Genomic DNA, 22535 nt, shown 5'->3' on the forward strand with positions numbered 1-22535 from the left:
CATGAGTCTTGATTTTAACATGGTGAGATTGCAGGGAAGTGGAAGAACATGCGAAAAGGGAATTGAGAAGGAACAGGAGAGAAATATCTAACAAGTGAAAGGACTGTCTGCTAAATCACTACTGCACTGAATCCCTCAAATGAGATTATGTTGCTGGGATCTCCTGCTATCCATTATTCTCCATATAATTTGTTTTTAATAAAAGATAAAAGTGCTTTGATTATAAATTAAAATTACCATGACTGGGTTTCCATAATTTCTACTTGGTAAATGTACTGTTCAAATGGGGATGCAGGGAAATGTAGACCAAGTATTGTTAAGTATTTTATTTTGGATCTTTAATGTGCACTTATTAATGTAAAAATGCACACAATCCATTTCAGATGGTGATTTAAAGCTGTAACAAGTATCAGTTGTGCTTTTGTTTAAGACATCCCTCTATTTCAGTTGAGAAATGGTGCACCCTTCACTCGTCTTCCCAGTGACAAGCTGAAAGCAGTTATTCCTCCATTTTTGCCTCCATCAAACTTTGAACTATGGAGCTCTGACAGGACACGAATGAACAAAGAGGACAAAATGGAGCATACCAGGTTATCTATGCCTCGCAGGCTTGCAAAACCCAACTTCAACAGCAGTGGAAATTCTGACATCGTAAGATTCTTTTAATGTTAAATTGTTAACACATACCTGCGAGGATAAGCCTTTCAGTAGGTAGTAATGGATGTTGCTGCAAGTTTGAGTAGTATGGTATAAAGTACCGTTAAATATTTTCTTGTATTCATGGAAGTGTCCTAACTGAGGACAAATGGCACTGTTGAGGGTGGGAAACTGGCTTCACAGAAACATTCATTAAAACTTACACATAAAATATTTACATAGAATTTACTGAATCCAACATATTTTGACTAAGAATTGTGCAAAATGATTTGTATCCCATTAGTGGGTTACTTTGAAAACTCAAGTGATTAAGCTGGGAGTGAATTGCAGTCACTAACTCAAATCCTCTGGCTCATGTTGAACTTTTGTTCTGTGGGCAACTGTATAAATATTTCCAAATTGCTTTATCTTGGTTTATTGATCTCCATTCAAGTTTCACAGTAAGTTTCTCCACTTCTCCAGCTTTTAATAAAAAAACATAAAATTTAAATTTGAAGCCCCAAACGGCAGATGTGGTTATCAGAATATTCTGCCTGTCCCAAGAAGTAGTTTTATTTTCTTTTTAGAAAATTAACTATTTCACTTGTAACTTAATTGCTGTCACATTTCAGGGTGAGAAACTGAGTATCCCACACTAGGAGTTTTTTTTCTGGTGTAGCCAAAATGCTAACCTGGTTTAATCAAAGCACGGTTGTACATGCATGTTTTTATTAAACTTACAAATCAGATATCTTCTCTAGATGTAGTGCACAGCTGTCTAAAGTATTTCAGGACAGTCAAAAGGTGAGATCACTGTGTCTGTATGATTCAACTATAGGTAGAAATTATTGTTGCCAGTGTTGGAAGATAAATTCTTAGTGTATTCATGTGACATTCTTGTGGTATTTTAACAGAAGTTTTAACCTATTTAAAATGAATAGGTTAATGCCATTGTTAAAAGAGCAGGCAGACAAACATCGTTCAAACAAGTTAAACATTTGTCTGCTGATAGCGCCAAAAGTAATTTCTAGCCTCCTATCTTTGTAAAAATCTGAAAATCTGCAGCATGTTGTCACTTTTTTATTTATTTCACTTAAGATACTTAGACATCCTAATTCATAAACATTTTGGAGAACTTTGTTGTCTTCGACTTTTTAAAATCAAAGACCTTTTTTTTCCCACAATGGGATTTATTCTGAAAGGATTGAATTTTAGAATAAGTAAAAATGTGTACAGTAAATGTTGTGCACTGATTTAACATATGCTTATTTATTTCAGACCTCTGTCAGCCGGATGGGGAGATCTGTTACACTTCCTCCTATTCCAAATCTTATCAGGAGCCCAGCTTCTCCCTCAAACTCGGGACATTTCAATTATTCTCCACATTCCTCTGGTGGATCTAATGGAGTGGCTGGCATCAGTAGACATTGCAGCAGTGAACCACATAACCGCTCAGGTCTGAGAGATATCTTGTCAGCTTCTTCAAAAGCTGTTTTGTGTCTATGTTGAGTGCCTTCTAGTGGATAACCGACCTGATGAGATTAAATTGAATCTAGCAGTTTGAGCTCTGCACTCAATATTTTGTTTTCAAAAGATGCAGGTCATTTCAGGTCAACATTTGTGCTTGTCAGGAAGGACAACATTTCAAGGCTTTAGTGTAGACTTCTATATGCAGAAAAATCATACAATCTTACGGCACAGAAGGAGGCCATTGGGCCCAACTCTTCCGGCTCTTTGAAAGAGAGATCCTATTATAGAATGGTTACAGCATAGAAGGAAGCCATTTGAAAGAGCAGTCCATTCCCATTCCCCCGCTCTTTTCCCTGTAGCCCTGCAAATATTTTCCCTTCAAATATTTATCCAATTCCTTTTTGAAAGCCACAATGGAATCTGCTTCCACACACACAAAAATAATAAAATTAACGGTTGAAGAATCTGTTATTTAAAAAAAAAATACAGGATGCTCTTCATAGAGTCATAGAAAAGGTTACAGCATGGAAGGAGGCCATTCAACCCATCGAGGCCGGCTCTATGCAGGAGCAATCCAGCTAGTCCCACTCCCCTGCCCTATCCCCGTAGCCCAGCAAATTTTTTTCTGTCGCGTACTTACCCAGTTCCCTTTTGAAGGCCATGATTGAATCTGCCTCCACCATCCTCTCAGGCAGTGCATTCCAGAACCTAACCACTCACTGTGTAAAAATGTTTTTCCTCACGTCACCTTAAATCTATGTCCTCTGGTTCTTGACCCTTCCGCCAATGGGAACAGTTTCTCTCTATCTACTCTGGACCCTTCATGATTTTGAATACCTCTGTCAAATCTCCTCACAACCATCTCTGTTCCAAGGAGAACAACCCCAGCTTCTCCAGTCTATTCACATAACTGAAGTCCTTCATCCCTGGAATCATTCTAGTAAATCTCTTCTGCACCCTCTCTAAGGCCTTCACATCTTTCCTCAAGTGCGGTGTCCAGAACTGGACACACTATTCCAGTTGTGGCCAAACCAGTGTTTTATAAAGGTTCATCATGACTTCTTTACTTTTGTACTCTGTACCTCTATTTATAAAGCCCAGGATCCCGTATACTTTTTTAACAGCTTTCTCAACCTGCCCTGCCACCTTCAACGATTTGTGCACATATACCCCCAGACCTCTCTGTTCCTGTACCCCTTTTAGAATTGTGCCCTCTAGTTTATATTGCCTCTCCTCGTTATTTCTACCGAAATGTATCACATCGCATTTTTCTGCGTTAAATTTCATCTGCCACGTGTCCGTCCATGCCACCAGCCTGTCTATATCCTCTTGAAGTCTATCACTATCCTCCTCACTGTTTACTACCCTTACAAGTTTTGTGTCATATGCAAATTTTGAAATTGTGCCCTGTACACCCAAGTCCAAGTCATTAATATATATCAAGAAAAGCTGAGATCCCAGCACCGACCCCTGAGGATCACCACTGTATATCTCCCTCCGGTCCGAAAAACAACCGTTCACCATTACGTTGTTTCCTGTCACGTAGCCATTTCTGTATTCATGTTGCTACTGCCCCTTTTATTCCATGGGTTGCATTCTTGATGCGGCACTTTATCAAATGCTGTTTGAAAGTCCATAAAAGCCACATCAACTACATTGCCCTCATCTGCCGTCTGTTACCTTTTCAAAAAACTCTATCCGGTTAGTTGAACACTATTTGCCTTTAACAAATCCGTGCTGGCTTTCCCCAATCAATCCACACTTGTCCAAGTGACTGTTAATTTTGTCCCGGATTATTGTTTCTAAAAGTTTTCCCACTACTGAGGTTAAACTGACTGGCCTATAGTTGTTGGGTTTATCCTTGCACCCTTTTTTGAACAAGGGTGTAACATTTGCAGTTCTCCAGTCCTGGCACCAACCCCGTATCTACGGATGTTTGGAAGTTTATGACCAGTACTGTTGCAAGTTCCACCCTTACTTCCCTCAGCAACCTAGGATGCATCCCATCCAAACCGGGTGACTTACTACTTTAAGTACAGCAAGTCTTTCTAGTACCTCTTTATCAATTTTTAGCCCATCCAGTATCTCAACTATATCTTCCTTTACTGAGACTCTGGCAGCATCTTCCTTAGTAAAGACAGATGCAAAGTACTCATTTAGTACCTCAGCCATTCCCTTTGCCTCCCTCTGGTCTCCTTTATGGTCCTTAATCAGCCCCACCCCTCCTCTTACTACCTGTTTACTGTTTACATGCCTGTAGAATACTTTTGGATTCCCTTTTATGTTAGCCACCAGTCTATTCTCATACTCTCTCTTTGCCCCTCTTATTTCCTTTTTCACTTCCCCTCTGAACTTTCTATATTCTGCCTGATTCTCACTTATATTATCAACCTGACATCTCTCATTCGCTCCCTTTTTCTGCTTCATCTTAATCTCTATCTCTTTCGTCATCCAGGGAGCTCTGGCTCTGGTTGCCCTACGTTTCCCCCTTATGGGGATGTACCTGAACCATTTCCGCTTTAAAGGCCGCCCATTGTTCAATTACAGTTTTCCCTGCCAATCTTTGATTCCATTTACCCGGGCCAGATCTGTTCTTAACCCACTGAAATTGGCCTTCCTCCAGTTAAGTATTTTTACTCTAAATTGCTCCTTGTCCTTTTCTATAACTAATCTAAACCTTATGATACTATGATCACTATTCCTTAAATGTTACCCCACTGATACTTGCTCCACTTGACCCACCTGCACATTCAGTTATAGAGGATATTGTTGGTGACTTTTGGCCAGAGCTATTTCATTGTAATGAGAAGGGCGGCAACAAGACTGGAGGGATTCAAGCTGGAAGTTATGGGAGAGACAGAGCTGAGAGGTGACGACTCGTTCAAGCAGAGGAAAGTAAGCTTAGAGGCAAGAGGAAGGGGAAGACGCAGCAGACGTAACTGTATGGATGGTCTCGATCTCAGTAACAAAGAAATCCATGAGCTCCTTGTACTTGGTGTTTAAAGTGAGGTGATCAAAGGAGAAGGGCTTAAGGAAGTGGTTGGTCATAAAAAAAAGGAGTGTGAGGTTATTCAAATTAATAAAGTTTGGGTGTAGATCATCAATTAAGCACACCTGATTTGGTAAAGGACATCAGAACAATGGGTTAGTATAATCTGAAAAGGGGTAAATTTCTTGAAAGAACACACTAAGGGAGGTTGTAGGGGCAAGTCCCTTGGATCTCTTCAAGGCCACATTGGTGTAGCTCTGTGAAGGGAAGTACATCATCAATTACAGTTGCTAGGACAGCTGTAAGATGTACTAGATGGACCTATGGTCTTTTTGAGCGTTGAGATTTTCTGTGGCTTTGCTGTCAAGAGGACAAACAGGCAACCTGCTTCTAGGGCTCAGTTAGTGTCACTAAAGAGTCATGAGTAGGCCGACGGCTGCTCACTGTTTTGTTTTCCCTCTGCTTATGCTCAATGGCTGAGATTGGGATTTAGCTGAGTGACGGACACCCCTGTAACCTACTCAGTGACCCCTTCCAACCAGCAATTTAGGAATTTAACCTTAAAGATACATCTTTGTAAATTTTCCTTTCTTCATATTTTGCAGGAGGAAGTGCAGATAGTGTCCTGTCACAAATTGCAGCCCAAAGGCGGAAAGCAGCAGGTTTACCTGAATTAAAAACAAACCGGTCTGAGATTCTGCCTCAACCAACTTCTGTTGAAACTAGCCTTCCTGAACTGCCAGCCTCTCCAACTGTGGTAACTTTTTCTAGTCTTAGCTTAAAATTGGTTAGTTGTCTGTCATACAACCAGCTCAGACTAGACTGGACGTCACAGCTGCAATTTAGTCTTGGGGAATTGCAAAGACGACATTTTGAATGGTGCACCATTTATTCTTATTTGCAGTAGCAATAAAGGTCGTACTCTTAAAAATAACTCTCATAGCTTTGCTTTTCTTAGAATCCGGATTATTACGGAATCAGAAATTTGGTCAACAGTTTCTGCATTGGCAACTATCAAACAGTGGAACAGCCATGGAGTTGGAATAATATCTATTTATCTATTTTGGCAAGAAAAAAGCAATGTAATAAGTTGAAAGGTCACTTTTATATCCACATTAAAATAGCCATACTATTTTTATGCCAATTGGCAAAAAGTCAAACATACAAATTCACAAATGCTCCCTTCCCTCCAGCTTTATAGATCAGTTATAAAATGCATAGAGCTGTGAGTTATGCACTGAATTTTTATGTAAATCATGATGATCTGGGCTAGTTTCGATTGCCTAAGGGGGTCGGAGAGGAATTTTCCAGAGTTATGTTTTCTCTTATTGGCCCTGGGTTTTTTGTCCCTCCCAGGAGGTTATGTGGCTGCTGGGGGGTGGGGGGGTAGGAAGTGTCAAATCATGGTGCTCCAGGCATCATGGGTGTGGGACAGGCTTGATGGATCAACTGGTCTTTTCCTGCCCATCATTTTCGTATGTTCGTATTGTACTGCATTGATGAGAAGAAACACAAGCTGCTTGACACTGAACAGAACACCAGAATATTCGTGTGCTTGCAAATGTATTAAACTATTGTCACACCAGAATTGCACAGAATGTAAAATCATCTACCAATTATTTATTTTCCTAATATAGAAATGTGGCAAACAGCGTCCATCATCTGGTACATCATCGAATTCGAAGAGCACCTCTCCTACTCTGACACCATCGCCATCTCCCACCCCTAAAAGCCCCCAGGGAGAATCATCAGTATCTACATCTTCACATCAGCGGTCTAAGAGCAGTGGTGGGTCCAGCAGTGGGACTCTCACAGATGAAGGTAATTCATTTTGTGTAAAGGGGGGGGGGTGATTTTTTCCCCACTTCCTCCAGAGGGATTTGGCAGACATTAGGGATTTCTGGTCTAGAACTTCATTGCATGGCGTGTGGCGCCCCATGCACGGCGTGTGGCGTGCCATCAACACTGCTGAAAATATCCTTTAGATGAAAAGCCCTCGAGTTTTATTAGCACGGCAATATTCAGACAATGGTCATGAGCCGTATAGTTCAGTACCTAAAGAATTAGGCATGAAGCAGAATATTAATGAACTATACTTACAGCTTAACACTACAATTGCAACTTATAAATCAACTGTTGACAGTTATCCAAATAAAGTACTTTAGAGAAGAACTAATTCAATACTCATGAAAATGAAAGACTGGCATTTTGTTTTTTAATCTGATGTATTGTATATAGTTGTGTGTAAACCTTGAAATTTGGCCACAATTTGGGGGTTGAAGGTAGGCGAGTTGTCTTATACAACCACTGTGGCAAGTGATAGCTTACTTTGGGGTGTGGCATTCACCTGCTCCTTGCAGGTCTCTTGTCTATTTTGGATTCCCCTGCTCCCTGTCTGGGTGTAGTGATTGCAGCACATCAAACAGCCAGAGTGCATTAAAATCATATTTCCCATGTCCTTGGAAGCCATGGTGTCTGGAGCAGGTCTTAAATATGGGTCATAGTTTGTTTTTTCTGTTTTGGAGGCTGGAAGCTGTGCATGAGGGAGGTGTTATCTTATTTAGGGCTTGTCTTTTATGTGCGTCCATACAATATTTATGACCTAGCCTCCTTCTCAAACTTTACAGTATCATGACTGAGCCCCAACTATTTGTCCAAATAAGTATCTATGATTTAAAGTACTCTCAGCTGATACCACATGCATGATCTATTATTTTCTCTCCAGATGAATTATCAAGTATCCTAAAAAAGCTGTCACTGGAAAAATATCAACCTATATTTGAGGAACAAGAGGTAATACCAATTCTGTTTAATTTTCTTCAGAAGTTATATTCTGCACATCATTCAAAATCATATGTAGAATTTTAAAACTCATGTAAATCTCCTCCCGTTATACTTTATTTGGTAAGAGCAACTTTGATGTAAGCTGTATTCTTTCAAAAGTGCATATATTAGGAACATTTCCTTCCATCTTTAGATGTGCCTATCCGTAATTCCAACTGCTATTTATTAAAACATTTTCCTTACCAAACTTGGTTAATAACTTCCTTTTTAAAGAGTTGGTCTCAACTTTTCTTTAAATGAGTGTGCTGGTAAGATTGAAGAAAGACCCGAGGCCAGCATTTTGGTCACTGTGCTTACGATTTATCATCAGTCCCTTTTTTTTCTACCACCTCAGTAGTTTTATTAATTGTATTTCAACAATTTTTTAACCTCAAGCTTACCACCTTTCCTCAACTTTTATTTTCATCATTATCAGAAATTCTCGGCTTTGTTTTCTTCCATAAATCTTAGGTCACATACCACTCCCTAGCTGAGATGCAGCAGGAAGGCAACCAGTTCTCAAACCTCTGCCAATGCTGGTCTTGAGCTGCTCACTAAGAGGTGAGCTAAACTGATCTTGCTTTTTCACAACTTTTTTCTCAAACTGTTTCAAAAACCTCTTTCATTTCTTTAATTTTTAATTGATTTTTTGGGAATAGGGGAAGCAGAGTCTTTGAATGTTGGTCATGGTTCTGCTTTCAACAATATTTTGCTTGGTCTAATGGTGGTTCTTGTACTCATTTTAATTTTGCCCTCCAGAGGGAGTCTTTTAAAAACTATTCTAATTATTGTGATTCTCTTAATAGTTCTGAATCTTGCAGCAGTGTCTTTACTCATTTCTGTGAATAGTCCAATTGAGTACTGTATCCCATTTCTATATTTTCTTTCTCGTCTTTCTGCAGTCTTCCACTTTATTTCTCTCTCTAGCTGTGAAAATAACCAGATGGTAAGTATTCATCCTGGTACAGAATGTCTACCCAGAATTGATTTTGTGATGGTTTCTGATATTTACATATTTACAGAATTGGATCTTAAAAACCCATTTTCTTTTAAGCAATGTAAAACTAACAGCAGCATTGTAGCTATTAGGTTTACATGTGGACTAAATATAAAACAATGACTTTTCAAAGGCCTGATGTATGTGGGCCCACAACATAACTGCCCCTAATTTGATATTTAAATTTGTCATTGAGGCCATAAGGTTGACTGATGCAGTAAATGAAAATGTCACACTGGTGCAATAGGGATTGCTGTTTTGTTGTTGGGACAAAGTAAAGGGAGCTTTATTCGTCATCTAACACAAGCATTGGGCCCTCTGGAAGTATGAAACGGTTCCATTTTCTAGTGCTAACATCCTTCACTCTGTTGAGAACAAGCAGAGCGGTAACATCCATACACTTGAAATCAGCAATGTAACCGGTTTCTCTATGAAACAGGATCTGTTCACAGCACTCTACAATGTCCCTGATTGTTGTTTCAATGATCAGTGTAAAAAAAAACTAATTTGCAGTCTAGTTATAAGGTCAGCTATTGTTGCCATGTGATTATATTTAAAGGCGTTGTTGTCTTTTTTTATAAATATGCTGTTGGTTAAACAGGGAGGGACTTCCACAGTGGGGTAAGTGTTTTTATGGTGAATAGTCTTACAGTGCAATTCTTGTGGAATTACTTCCTGTATTTTGCAATAAATATAACCTATTTCAAAACAGCTTTATTCTGCATATTACATCCATCACACACATCTGAAGTGGACTAACAGTGGCCATGTTCTACTGGGAAACATCACCGAAGGGTGAACTCTCTTTACAACAGTTGTGTGAATTCTTAGATGTTATCATGTAACCATCCCAATCATACACTGTATAAGAGAGCCTGTCCCACCTGGACCACTAGTTCATTGTTCCCAACAGTGGATAAATATTTGTTGCTTGTGTCCAAGTTGCACCTTCAAAAAAAAATAAGCCTTGCTGTATCTGCTGTGACTGAGATTTTTCTTCAAATCTTTTAGTACTTTACTGTATTTGTTTAAGTTTTCTTCAATGACTGTTTTTCTAATCCTTGAATTATTAAATTCCATCACTTGCATCAGTTTTAAACACCATGTAAAGAGTTTGCAGGCACTTAACTGTAGTAGATAACTATGATCAGTGCCTCCGTGGCATGGCTGCTAAAGTATGGCCCTGGCTCCTGTAATATTGGTTTGTCGTGTTCTTTGGGCTTTTTGGCAGACAAGTGCTGGAATGTTGTCATTCTGCCGTGCCAACTCCAAACTCCCCCAGCACAACCCTGGGTCGTTAATAGGATCAGCACCTACACCATGTGTAGTACACACAATATTAGCTTTACCAAAGTCAACAATAGTAGGGTGCTCAAACTAATATGGAAGAAATTTGTATAGTAGTATTCATCCAGTCTCTGGTGGTGTAAATCTTATTCTTGAATATATGCAACACCTGACCTAAGACGGAAACCCAGCTTCATCCATGTTCATGTGATTGCCGTTTCAGTCTTTCATAATCCTCTTCTTTGGGGATTGTTAGAACACAGTCTGGGTTCCCAGTTTGAGGGCAGTCCATCTCTGGTACCAAACTGGGTCCTTAGTTTTGTCTTGCACAAATGAGCTTTTTGAACCTTGTAGTACTGCCATCTGCACTGTTGGTGGCTCTAGTTTCAGCATATAGGTTTAGTAAGGTACAGCCACTGGTTGTCAATATGATATACTGATCATGTACTTAGAGCACATTGGAGTTTCCTGCCAAAGATTATAACCCATTTTGAGCCAAGCAGTTGTGATTCTTTCCTTTTCTCTCCACCATCCCACCCTAGTACCAGAGATGGATCCCAAAGATCTGAGTTAGAAATAAAGTTTAATTATATGGATGCCTGTAGGGCTCTGGCATATTATGTGGGTGGTACCAAATCCCTACATCAATAATCTATTTGTTTTGTGTGGTCCTATGGTATGTTTCTAAGCAACAGCAAGTAGCTTGTAGCGTGTAGTTTTCATTGCTGCTATCTCTGGCAGGAAACCTGTGAAAGGCTATACCATGGTTTCCTGTACGTCCCTAAAATAGAAGTCCATTGACAACGTCCCCATTCCGATAACTGAGCACATAAATCTAGACTGACACTTCTGTGCAGTATTGAGGGAGTGCTGCACTGTTAGGGGTGCTGTCTTTTGGATGAGATTAAATTGAGGCCCCATTTTCCTGCTCAGGTGGATGTAAGTAATCCCATGACACTTCTCAAAGAAGAGCAGGGAGTTCTCCTGTTGCCCTGGCCAACATTTATCCCTCAACTAACACCTCCAAAACAGGTTATCTGGTCACTTATCTCATTGCTGTTTGTGGGACTTCACTGTGTTCAGATGTGGCATGCTGTATTTGACTACGTAACAGTACTTCAAAAGTAATTATTTGGCTGTGAAGTGCTTTGGGATGTCCTGAGGAGATTAAAGGCACTATATAAATGGGAGTTCTTTCTCCTTTTTACGTAAAACCAGGTACCAAAAATGTTCCACATATTTTTGCCAAATGTTATTGTTTGGATCTGCAGCCTGGCAGGTCTGCTCTGGGAGCTAGTTTTTACTTCCCTGCCAAGACTCCCTCTCCCTCCTCTGTGGCCTGAGGGTCTACTCGACTGCATATCGCTTCCAAGTGTGCAAAAGAAAGAAACCTTGTCTTCATTCTTCCAATGAGCGTCCTTCAACATCATGATTCCCCCCTCCCCCTGCCTTTCCCTGAAATCTTGAGGTGGAATGCAAATGATATACTTTCCATAGATGCCTTGTTCCAAAAATGGAACAACTTTCCAAGGCATAGCATGCCTTTTTAATGCTGCTTAATAGCAGGGCTCCTCAAGCGATGACCTCTTAAAGGAAGATTGTGTCCATTTCCCAATAGAACCTGGTGTGTGGGGGAAAATTGGAAAAAATGAAGATTATCTTTGAATATATTTCTCTGTTGCTCAAGTACCCAAAAGTTTGAACTCTTTCTTGTCCCTGCAGGTGGATATGGAAGCATTCCTTACACTAACTGATGGTGATTTGAAAGAATTGGGAATAAAGACAGATGGCTCAAGGCAACAGATCTTGGCTGCAATCTCCGAGTTAAATGCTGGAAAGGTATGAATAGAAGTAACTTCAGTACACCAATGGAAAAAAATTCTGGTGGCTAAAATTTTAATTTGTTTCTTGAATATTCACCCAAAGGCATAAAGTCGTTTTATGAGCATGGTTGCATATTGGAGCTGTTTGCCTACATAGACGTTCAGTCAGAGAAAGATAATTGGAATTGTTTTTTTATTGATGCCACAATAACCACGTTCTAATAATTCCAGAAGTGAGAGTTTATTTATTATAACCATTAGTGGCATTTTCACAGTTAAATATATTTTTTTTTAATTTAAATGAGGTAACTATTTTCCTTCGGCTCTCCACTGTGTGCTGTCTGGCCAAGAAGGGTGGACACCCTTTTCACAAGCCTTACCAGTGCTTCTTTAAACTGGCCTCCAGGACTTGTATCCGAACATCCTTGGACGAATTTGCCCCTGGGTTCCAGCCCTCTTTACTTCCCGCACCTCCCGAGGTGCAGTGCATCTAGCAGCCAAGTTGAGAATTGACGAGAGTTCACCCAATGAAGGAATGGATGCAACATTTAAATTATTAATTGCTGATGCTAATCTGGCTGGAACTGTGCCACGTGAATATAATTGTTTAATTTATTTCTATTTAAAATATTCTGAATTTGAATGTGAACTTTAATTTGATTGAATCTGTGTATCTTGTGTTTGTAGTAACTGTAGGGTCATGTTCGAGCTCTCTGCAGTCAATGCGTTTGTAGGCTCATAATGGAGCTTTCTGATTGGATCAGTGCTTCCATGGTGAAAATTGACCAGCTAGATGGTAGAGGGGGAAAAAGTTCAGCTTCATGGGATTTCCTCCCTTTGACCTACTCCAGGCAGCCCACCGAATATACAAAAAGAGACCAGAAGTAACTTGCATCCATAATGCAGTGGCCTTCTGGTAGCGTCGCCAGCAGCACCATTGTACAGCTTGTTCCCCAAACCTCCTGCTTCTCAAGGCCTCCATACCTTGGCCTGTGATCAGTGCTGTAAAGAATGTACTACTATAGTGCTAATAAAAATAGTGAGTTTTCTTTTAAATACAGGGACGTGAGAGGCAGATTCTACAGGAAACTATTCACAACTTTCATTCATCTTTTGGGAGCAGTGCAAGCAATTCTCGTCAACGGAATTATCTGCAATGTAAGTTTTTTTCTGAAAAAAGAGAAATTGATCGAATTATATGTGGTCCTGATGGCTGCCTCACTCCGATTAACCTGAAAGTCTTCTCTCTTTCTAGCAGGAAAGAGTTAGATTTGTGTACACTGGTCGATTCACAGAGATACAAGAAGTGGGGGGGGGAGGGGAAAGGGGAAGAGGTGAATTCTACTTCCTGCTGCTTTAATTGAACTTTTACTCATCTAGGAAGAAAGACAGAGATGTAGGCTATGTTGTATATGGTTTGTGGAAGGACCAAGTTTTATATAGGCCTTCCTTCCATGAGTTTGAATATTCTAGTCCTAATTTGAAACTGCAGTACTTGTAACATTAAGTGAAGGTATTGTTCTTCAGGTTGTGAGCCTGACTAGTTCCAGAAACATTGCATTCTGTTACTGCGCTCAAAACGCAATTTAAAAATATAATAGATTTAACAATGGAAGGTTAGCTTTCAAATTTAAAAGTAAAAATTAAATGTTATCAATAATTTAACTGATTTATTTCATTTAGTGGCATGAAACTGAACTGGGACATTTCCTTGTGTGTGTTTAGTAGAGTAGCACCTTTTGCCAAGTCCAAGACTAGACAGGGGTGTAGCTGTGGAAAGGGCAGGGCTCAGGGATGGTGGTATTCTCCATAAAATATATGAACAAGAAAATTGTTCCCCATCTCGTCCCTTCCAAATCAAGTCCACAAGATACAGGAACACACCAAGGAAAAGAACAAAAATACTTAGTCTTACATTTAATTCAAAGCAAATCATAATTTAAAAAAAAAACACACATTCCCAAACTCATATCAAAGACTCTCTTGACTTTGAAATGCCACAGGGCACATGTTTCTTTTGGGTTATTGTAGACTCTTGGCATTGGATCTCAAGGCAGCTGCAATATTACAGATTCATAACAATTAACTAAATCTGAGTTCATTTTTTTAAAATGGTGCCATCTTAGCACTAAAGGTTTTAAAACTGGTTCAAGCACATTTTACTGCGATCTTAGGACAGGTTGTGGAATGTCTTTTCCTCCACTTTTTATATGGTTTTTTTGTTATCATTTATCTGGTACGCTGTCGCGATAGGGGTACTCAACCCACCTTCTCTACGATACAGATTAAATGATAGCAAAACAGCAATCCATTGCTCAGAATGTGACGTATAGGGATACGGATTCAGGCTGTAAAGAAAACTGAATAGTTGAGCAGCTGTTTTAAGTAAGTAGAAAGAATTGCCATTTAAACATACAATCAATCACACATTAAAATCAGCAGCGGGAGCCAGGACTGAATTCAGCATTCGGGAGGGAGGGGAACCATTTGAATATCAGGGCACTAGAGGAGAGCAGTGGAGTGGTGCAATAGTTGGTTCAGGAATGTGCCCTGCTCCTCCAGTGCTGTGATATTTCAATGCAGCTCTTGCTCTTGTCGCCCAGCTTCAGGCTAGGCTTCTGCTGCCGATTGAGTTTTAAACTTAGAGATTTCTTGCATTCCTGCCAGTCAACGTCCAATGTTGCCTGTCTGTGACTAAACCTTTGTCCCTATGAACTAATGTTAGTTTGAGTTCTAAATGCATTTTAATATTCATTGATGATATGCATTTTAGATAGTCCATCTACAAAATAAACTACTCAAGATGGCAAAAGACTGTTAATAAGAAGTGCCTATGTTTGGATTACTGATCTGTGCAATCTAACAATGTTCTATTGCATGTGTAGGGAGGCACACTATTAAGATTTTTGGTTGGAAATTAGTGTTTTAAAAGAAGATTTAATAATTTAGTTTGTGTAAGAGAGTGTATTTCTGATGAACAAATGTTAAAAGCCTAAGCAACGAGATAGAGATTGAATAAATGGTGTAGTTAAACAGATCAGGTCTTTTCCTGGTCTTTTGTAGGTCAGTATATTATTTTTGTGATCTTTGTCCTATTCTCTCACCATATTTTTCTAAAGAACTGAAGCTGGGAAGGCTCAAAACAATTCAGTTAAAAGTATGGCAAATCAGTGGACTTCAATTTTTCTGATCAGTATGTACATGTAAGGAAGCATTGATGCATGCAGAGCATTTTGTTTTAAACGCTGCAAAAACAGAATTTTACTGTGCAGTCTTGAATTGGCTGAATGATTAGGCCGCCACCTTCAAAACCAGACGGGTACCCACCCTAATTATAAACCAATACACTGATATTGTGGATTATGTTGCAGAATATGCTTGTAATAGAGCATTCAGACACCTGCATGAAAATACCTTCATTGTGACTTTCATTTAATACAACAACCTGTATTTACATAATGTCTTTAATGTAGAAAAACATCCCAAAATACTTCAGTGTAATCCAAACATTTAGCAACATAGACTTAATTTTAAAAAAATGTTTACGAATTTAATTGTGAAGACTGGACTTTTCACTTGTTGAGAAGGGGACATGATTCTGGGCCTTTTTTTCCACTTTCACTCTCTACCTCAAGTGCTCGCTGTGCATACACCACACTTGTTTCTGTAACACCTCCTCCCTCCCCACCTCCCAAAAAATTGAAATCAGGAACTTACCATATGAAGAATCAATGGCACTGCATGAATCCTAGCGCACGGACATCGTACTAGAGCTGCACCGTTGGCATCACTTAACTTCCATACATTTTTTTTGATTGTTGGATGAGAATACTATCTGAATCTCTGCTTGTGGGATGTCAATAGACAACTTCTAATGTAAAATGGTGGATATTGCTTTTTAATAGTCTAGTCCAAAAAAAAAGTTTTCCTGTAATATCTATTGTGGGTATTGTTTCATTTTGAGATGTTGTCTTATTACTGGTAACAGGGGCATGAAACTTAATTTAACTATTTAATTCCCACAGCTCCTACTGCCTGGGTCAATAGACCAGTTGCAACATCAGACAAGAGATAATCTTGAATTGGCTGGATGGTTGAGAGAAGGATGATTTTTAACGTAAGCATGCAAAAGCTGATCTGAATCCCAGTGTTTCAGTGCACATTCACTACAGTAGTGACTAAGGTTGCAGATGATCTTTGGGCCTTAAATGGCCACTTGTTCACCTATAGAAAGGAGTTGTGAAAACATATCCCAGAAGAGGAGCCATCTGACAACCACGCCAAACTGGATGGGAGGTTGGAGATCAAATTCTGGTCCTACAGAACAAGTTGGTCACCAATAGCACAATTAATGAAGTTCTGCCTTATTTGCATGTTTGGTTTATATTTAATTTTAAGATGTAAAATGCATAATATTTGTGCTGGCTGTTGTCAAATTGAACAAGTATGCAAGATATCTTTCAGATTGGCATCCAAGACAGTTTACATAAATGCAGAGCATTAAAAATAAAGTTGCCAAATACTGAAGCGATTTAAGTACAAATGGCAACAAGTTGCGTAACACGATGTACAACACTTATTTTTCTTGTATTATTGCAAACCTGCCATTTTTAGATAAGTATAAACTGTGCCATGACAAAGTATGGCTTTGTGATGAGAAATCATATCTTGTAGCAAGCTGCTTTTCGGTCAGTTTCACTTATACCCATGACTTTAGATTTAACTGCATCTTTATTCCAAGGTATATATTAAGTGTGATTACCAGAACAGTAAGTAAATGCAGTATATCAAAGCCTGTGTTAACTCATTTTCTTTAGCATTCAGCTCAGCTGCTAAAGAAAATTTAAGCTCCTGGTTGGAGACCAGGGATACTGCAGAGGCTAATTATTTTTTAGCTTCAGCCAGTAGCAGTATTGTATTAAGATTAATTTGAGGAACGGTAATTGCTAAAAATGTTTTCCACTATTTAGCCAGGGTGAGTTACAGTTATGGCATTACCATATCTTGGAACTAATTAGTATTCAAAATCACAGACAAGATGGGGAAAATCAATTTTTAATTATGGTTGCACTATTTATGATTATTAATCTAGACTGAGGTTTTTTGATTTAACCATGAGTTTGCTGCATTTCACTAAAGGGACTACACTACTGGGAAGTATAGGAATAGAATATCAGCTGGTAGAAACTGTTGCTAAAGACAACATTTAACAGTTGCACAGACCATGAAGTCCCAGGTTCAATTCCCAACCTGTGTTAAATTAACTGATATCATCAGGGGTAGTAGTAGGGACAGTACAGTTGGGCTTGGGAGGGAAAATCAGCCAATGTTCCTAGAGCTGATGGTTGTATCTATCCATTGACCCCTGCGGATATTACCAACCAAAACTCACTGTCTAGTCTCATAGACGAAGATTGGCAATTTGGGTAAGATTGTGGAAGGTGCCCAACCCCCGTAGAATCATATGCCAGAAACTGCCTGAAACAAACAGGGAAGCAAAAGTAATAGATGATAGCTGTGGTTTGTACAACCCCATACTAATGAAATTCTCTAATTTGTTAAATTAGAGTTTGATTACATAAGCTCATCCATGGCTACACAGCAACCAACTGCACAAATAAAGCTCAAAGAAATTGAGGGTAATGTAGGGAGAAAGTGTAAAGTGCCATAAATGGTTTCCACTATTGTAATTACTTTTGCTTTGTGTAAATCTAATATTCTGAGCTGTATTAAAAGAATAAATGTACCTGAAATTCTATTTAATGGCTTTCAAGTCTTGTGTGCTGTATAATCAAATGGATCATAGAGATGTCCTTAGCAACTTTCTGATATTTCCACCAGTAGCCTATGTCCCAACAAACCATAGCTCAGGACATTTTGGAGGCTCTGATGTGGAAGGTGGCATCGTCAGAGCAGATGTGATGGAGAAATTGGGGAAAGGAAATGGAGACCTTACAGGAAGTGGATTGGGAAGAAGTATAATCCAGGTCGTTGTGGGAGTTGGTGGGTTTATAATAGATGTTAAAAGCCCATTCCCAGAGAAAACAACAACTTGCATTACCCTTAATGTAGTAAAACGTCCCAAGGTGCTTCACAGTAGCATTATCAAACAAAATTTGACACCAAGCCACATAAGGAGATATTGGGACAGGGTCAAAGAGGCAGGTTTTAAGGAGCATTTTAAAGGAGGAGAGAGAGATAGGGAGGGAATTCCAGAGCTTAGGGCCTAGGCAGCTGAAGGCATAGCCACCAATGGTGGAGCGATTAAAATTGGGGATGCACAAGAGGCAAGTTTTGGAGGAGTGTACAGATCTTGGAGGGTTGTAGGGCTGGATGAGGTTACAGAGATAGGGAGAGGCAAGGCCATGTAGGGATTTGAAAACAAAGGTTGACTATTTTGATTCCTGGGATGAAAGTTGTCCTATCAGGAGAGATTGAGTAGAATTGGCCTATATTCTCTGGGGTTTTGAAGAATGAGAGGTGATCTCCTTGAAACATAAAATTCTAGAGGGCTCGACAGGGTAGATGCTGAGGGGCTGTATCCTCTGGCTAGAGAGTCTAGAACTGGGGTTATAATCTCAAAATAAGAGGCAGGGGCGGAGAAGGACGATGTTAGAGGTGGAAGTAGGGGGTCTTGGTGATGGAGCGGATGTGGTTGGTAGCTCATCTCAAGTTCATATAGGACGCCAAGGTTGTGAACAGTTTGGTTCAGGATGAAAATTTTAAAATTGAGGCATTCCCAGTCAGAGAGCTAATGTAGGTCAGCGAGCACAGGGCTGATGGGTGAACGGGACTTGGTGCAAGTTAGGATACGGGCAACAGAGTTTTGGATAAGCTTAAGTTTATGGAGGGTGGAAGATAGGAGGCCGGCCAGGAGAGCACCGCAATAGTCAAGTCTAGAGGTAACAAAGGCATGGATGAGGGTTTCAGCAGATGAGCTGAGGCAGGGGCGGAGACGGGCGATGTTACGGAGATGGAAGTAGGCGGTCTTGGTGGTGGAGCAGATGGATGTGTGGTCGGTAGCTCATTTCAAGTTCAAATAGGTTGCCAAGGTTTTTTTTATTCGTTCATGGGATGTGGGCGTCGCGGGTGAGGCCAGCATTTATTGCCCATCCCTAATTGCCCTTGAGAAGGTGTTGGTGAGCCGCCTTCTTGAACCGCTGCAGTCCGTATGGTGAAGGTTCTCCTACAGTGCTGTTAGGGAGTTCTGGGATTTCCAAGGTTATGAACAGTCTGGTTCAGCCTCACAGTGGCTAGGGAGAGGGATGGAGTCGGTGGTTAAGGAACAGAGTTTGTGGCTGAGACCGAAGACAATGGCTTCGGTCTTCCCAATATTTAGTTGGAGGAAATTTTTGCTATGTCAGAAAAGCAGTGTGAAAAATCAGAGACTGTGGAGGGGGCGAGGGACATGGTTGTGAGATAGAGCTGGGTGTTGTCAGCGTACATGTGGAACCTGATGTGTTTTGGGATGATGTCGCCGAGGGGCAGCATGTAGATGAGAAATGAGAGGGGACCAAGGATAGATCCTTGGGGGACTCTAGAAGTAACGGTGAGGGAAGAGAAGCCATTGCAGGTGATTCTCTGGCTACGACTGGATAGATAAGAATAGAACCAGGCGAGCGCAGTCCCACCCAGCTGGACGATGGAAGAGAGGCGTTGGAGGAGGAAGGTGTCAAAGGCTGCAGACAAGTCGAGAAGGATGAAGGATAGTTTATTATTGTCACAGTCACAAAGGATGTAATTTGTGACTTTGATAAGAGCCCTTTCATAAGAATGTAAGAAATAGGAGCAGGAGTAGGCCAAACGGCCTCGAGCCTGCTCCGCCATTCAATAGACTGATGCACCTCAACTCCACTTTCCCGCCCTATCCCCGATTCATTGTGTCCAAATATCCATTGATCTTAGTCTTGAATATATTTAATGACTCGGCATCCACATCTCTCTGGGGTAGAGAATTCCAAAGATTCACAACCCTCTGAGTGAAGAAATTTTTCCTCATCTTGGTCCTAAATGGCCAATCCCTTATTTTGAGATTCAGACCCCTAGTTCTAGACTCCCCAGTCAGGGGAAACAGCCTCTCAGCATCTACCCTGTCAAGCCCTCTAAGAATTTTATATGTTCCAATGAGATCACTTCTCACTCTTCTAAACCCCAGAGAATATAGGCCCATTCTACTCAATCTCTCCTCATAGGACAACCCTCTCATCCCATGAATCAATCTAGTGAACCTTTGTTGCACCCCCTCTAAGGCAAGTATATCCTTCCTTAGATAAGGAGATCAAAACTGCGCACAGTACTCCAGGTGTGGTCTCACCAGAGCCCTATGTAAGTGCAGCAATACCTCCTTACTCTTGTATTCCAACCCTCTTGCAATAAAGGCTAACCTACCTACCTAAAGCCTTCCTAATTGCTTGCTGTACCTACATGTTAACTTTTTGTGATTTATGTACAAGGACACCCATGAGGATAGCATGCCGGAAATCCCAAGAAAACTAATATTGAATCGAGGACAGAGACTCGATAAAATTAACATAAGTACAGCAACAGTAATGAAGAAAATAATAGCACTAAAGAGTGACAAATCCCCAGGACCAGATGGTTTCCATCCCAGGGTTTTAAAGTAGGTGAGCACATTGCGGGTGCCCTAACTATAATCTTTCAAAGTTCTCTAGATTCAGGAACTGTCCCTCTAGATTGGAAAATTGCACATATCACTCCGCTTTTTAAGAAATGAGAGAGAGGGAAACCGGGGAATTATAGACCAGTTAGCCTAACATCTGTTGTGGGGAAAATGCTGGAGTCTATAATTAAGGATAGGGTGACTGAACACCTCGAGAATTTTCAGTTGATCAGAAAGAGCCAGCATGGATTTGTGAAAAGTAGGTTGTGCCTGACAAACCTGATTGAGTTTTTTGAAGAGGTGACTAAAGTAGTGGACGGGAATGTCAATGGATGTTATTTATATGGACTTCCAGAAGGCATTTGATAAGGTCCCACATAAGAGACTGTTGGCTAAGATAGAAGCCCATGGAATTGAGGGAAAAGTACGGACTTGGTTAGGAAGTTGGCTGAGCGAAAGGCGACAGAGTAGGGATAATGGGAAGGTACTCACATTGGCAGGATGTGACTAGTGGAGTCCCGCAGGGATCTGTATTGGGGCCTCAATTATTCACAATATTTATTAACGACTTAGATGAAGGCATAGAAAGTCTCATATCTAAGTTTGCCGATGACACAAAGATTGGTGGCATTGTAAGCAGTGTAGATGAAAACATAAAATTACAAAGCGATATTGATAGATTAGGTGAATGGACAAAACTGTGGCAAATGGAATTCAATGTAGACAAATGTGAGGTCATCCACTTTGGATCAAAAAAGGATAGAACAGGGTACTTTCTAAATGGAAAAAAGTTAAAAACAGTGGATGTCCAAAGGGACTTAGGGGTTCAGGTACATAGATCATTGAAGTGTCATGAACAGGTGCAGAAAATAATCAAGAAGGCAATTGGAATGTTGTCCTTTATATCTAGAGGACTAGAGTACAAGGGGGCAGAAGTTATGCTGCAGCTATACAAAACCCTGGTTAGACCGCACCTGGAGTTACTGTGAGCAGTTCTGGGCACCGCACCTTTGGAAGGACATATTGGCCTTGGAGGGAGTGCAGCGTAGGTTTACTAGAATGATACCTGGACTTCAAGGGTTAAGTTACGAGGAGAGATTACACAAATTGGGGTTGTATTCTCTCGAGTTTTGAAGGTTAAGGGGTGATCTGATCGAAGTTTATAAGATATCAAGGGGAACGGATAGGGTGGATGGAGAGAAACTATTTCCGCTGGTTGGGGATTTTAGGAGTAGTGGGCACAGTCTAAAAATTAGAGCCAGACCTTTCAGGAGCGAGATTAGAAAACATTTCTACAAAGGGTGGTAGAAGTTTGGAACTCTCTTCTGCAAACGGCAATTGATACTAGCTCAATTGCTAAATTTAAATGTGAGATAGATAGCTTTTTGGCAACCAAAGGTATTAAGGGATATGGGCCAAAGGCAGGTATATGGAGTTAGATCACAGATCAGCCATGATCTTATCAAATGGCGGAGCAGGCACGAGGGGCTGAATGGCCTACACATGTTCCTATACGACATCCACTGGTTCCCTTTTATCTACCCTGCTAGTTACACCCTCAAAAAACTTCTGGCATTATAGAATCATAGAAAAATTTATGGCACAGAAGGAGGCCATTCGGCCCATCGTGTCCGCGCCAGCTGAGAAACGAGCCACCTAGCTTAATCCCACTTTCCCGCATTTGGTCCATAGCCCTGCAGGTCACTGCTCTTCAGGTGCATAACCAGCTATTTTTTAAATGAGTTGAGGGTTTCTGCCTCTACCACCCTCTCAGGCAGTGAGTTCCAGACCACCACCACCCTCTGGGTGAAAAAGATTTTCCTCATTTCCACTCTAATCCTTCTACCAATCACTTAAAATCTATGCTCCCTGGTTATTGACCCCTCTGCT

General features: G+C 40.4%; 1 protein-coding gene across 1 annotated transcript in view; it reads left to right on the top strand.

Annotated features, from left to right (window-relative positions):
- The window catches only part of LOC137335415 (ankyrin repeat and SAM domain-containing protein 6-like), a 38840-nt gene extending 21057 nt beyond the window's left edge, over nt 1–17783 (top strand). The window contains exons 8-15 of the mRNA XM_068000765.1: nt 448–651; nt 1915–2092; nt 5701–5852; nt 6733–6916; nt 7821–7888; nt 11925–12041; nt 13087–13183; nt 16051–17783. Coding sequence (XP_067856866.1) covers nt 448–651; nt 1915–2092; nt 5701–5852; nt 6733–6916; nt 7821–7888; nt 11925–12041; nt 13087–13183; nt 16051–16100 — 1050 coding nt within the window. The 3' untranslated portion in view covers nt 16101–17783. The remainder of the gene's footprint in view (nt 1–447; nt 652–1914; nt 2093–5700; nt 5853–6732; nt 6917–7820; nt 7889–11924; nt 12042–13086; nt 13184–16050) is intronic.
- Nucleotides 17784–22535: the final 4752 nt, after the last annotated feature.

This window comes from Heptranchias perlo, chromosome 2 (assembly GCF_035084215.1).
Source record: "Heptranchias perlo isolate sHepPer1 chromosome 2, sHepPer1.hap1, whole genome shotgun sequence".
In the NCBI taxonomy this organism is placed as follows: Eukaryota; Metazoa; Chordata; class Chondrichthyes; order Hexanchiformes; family Hexanchidae; genus Heptranchias; species Heptranchias perlo.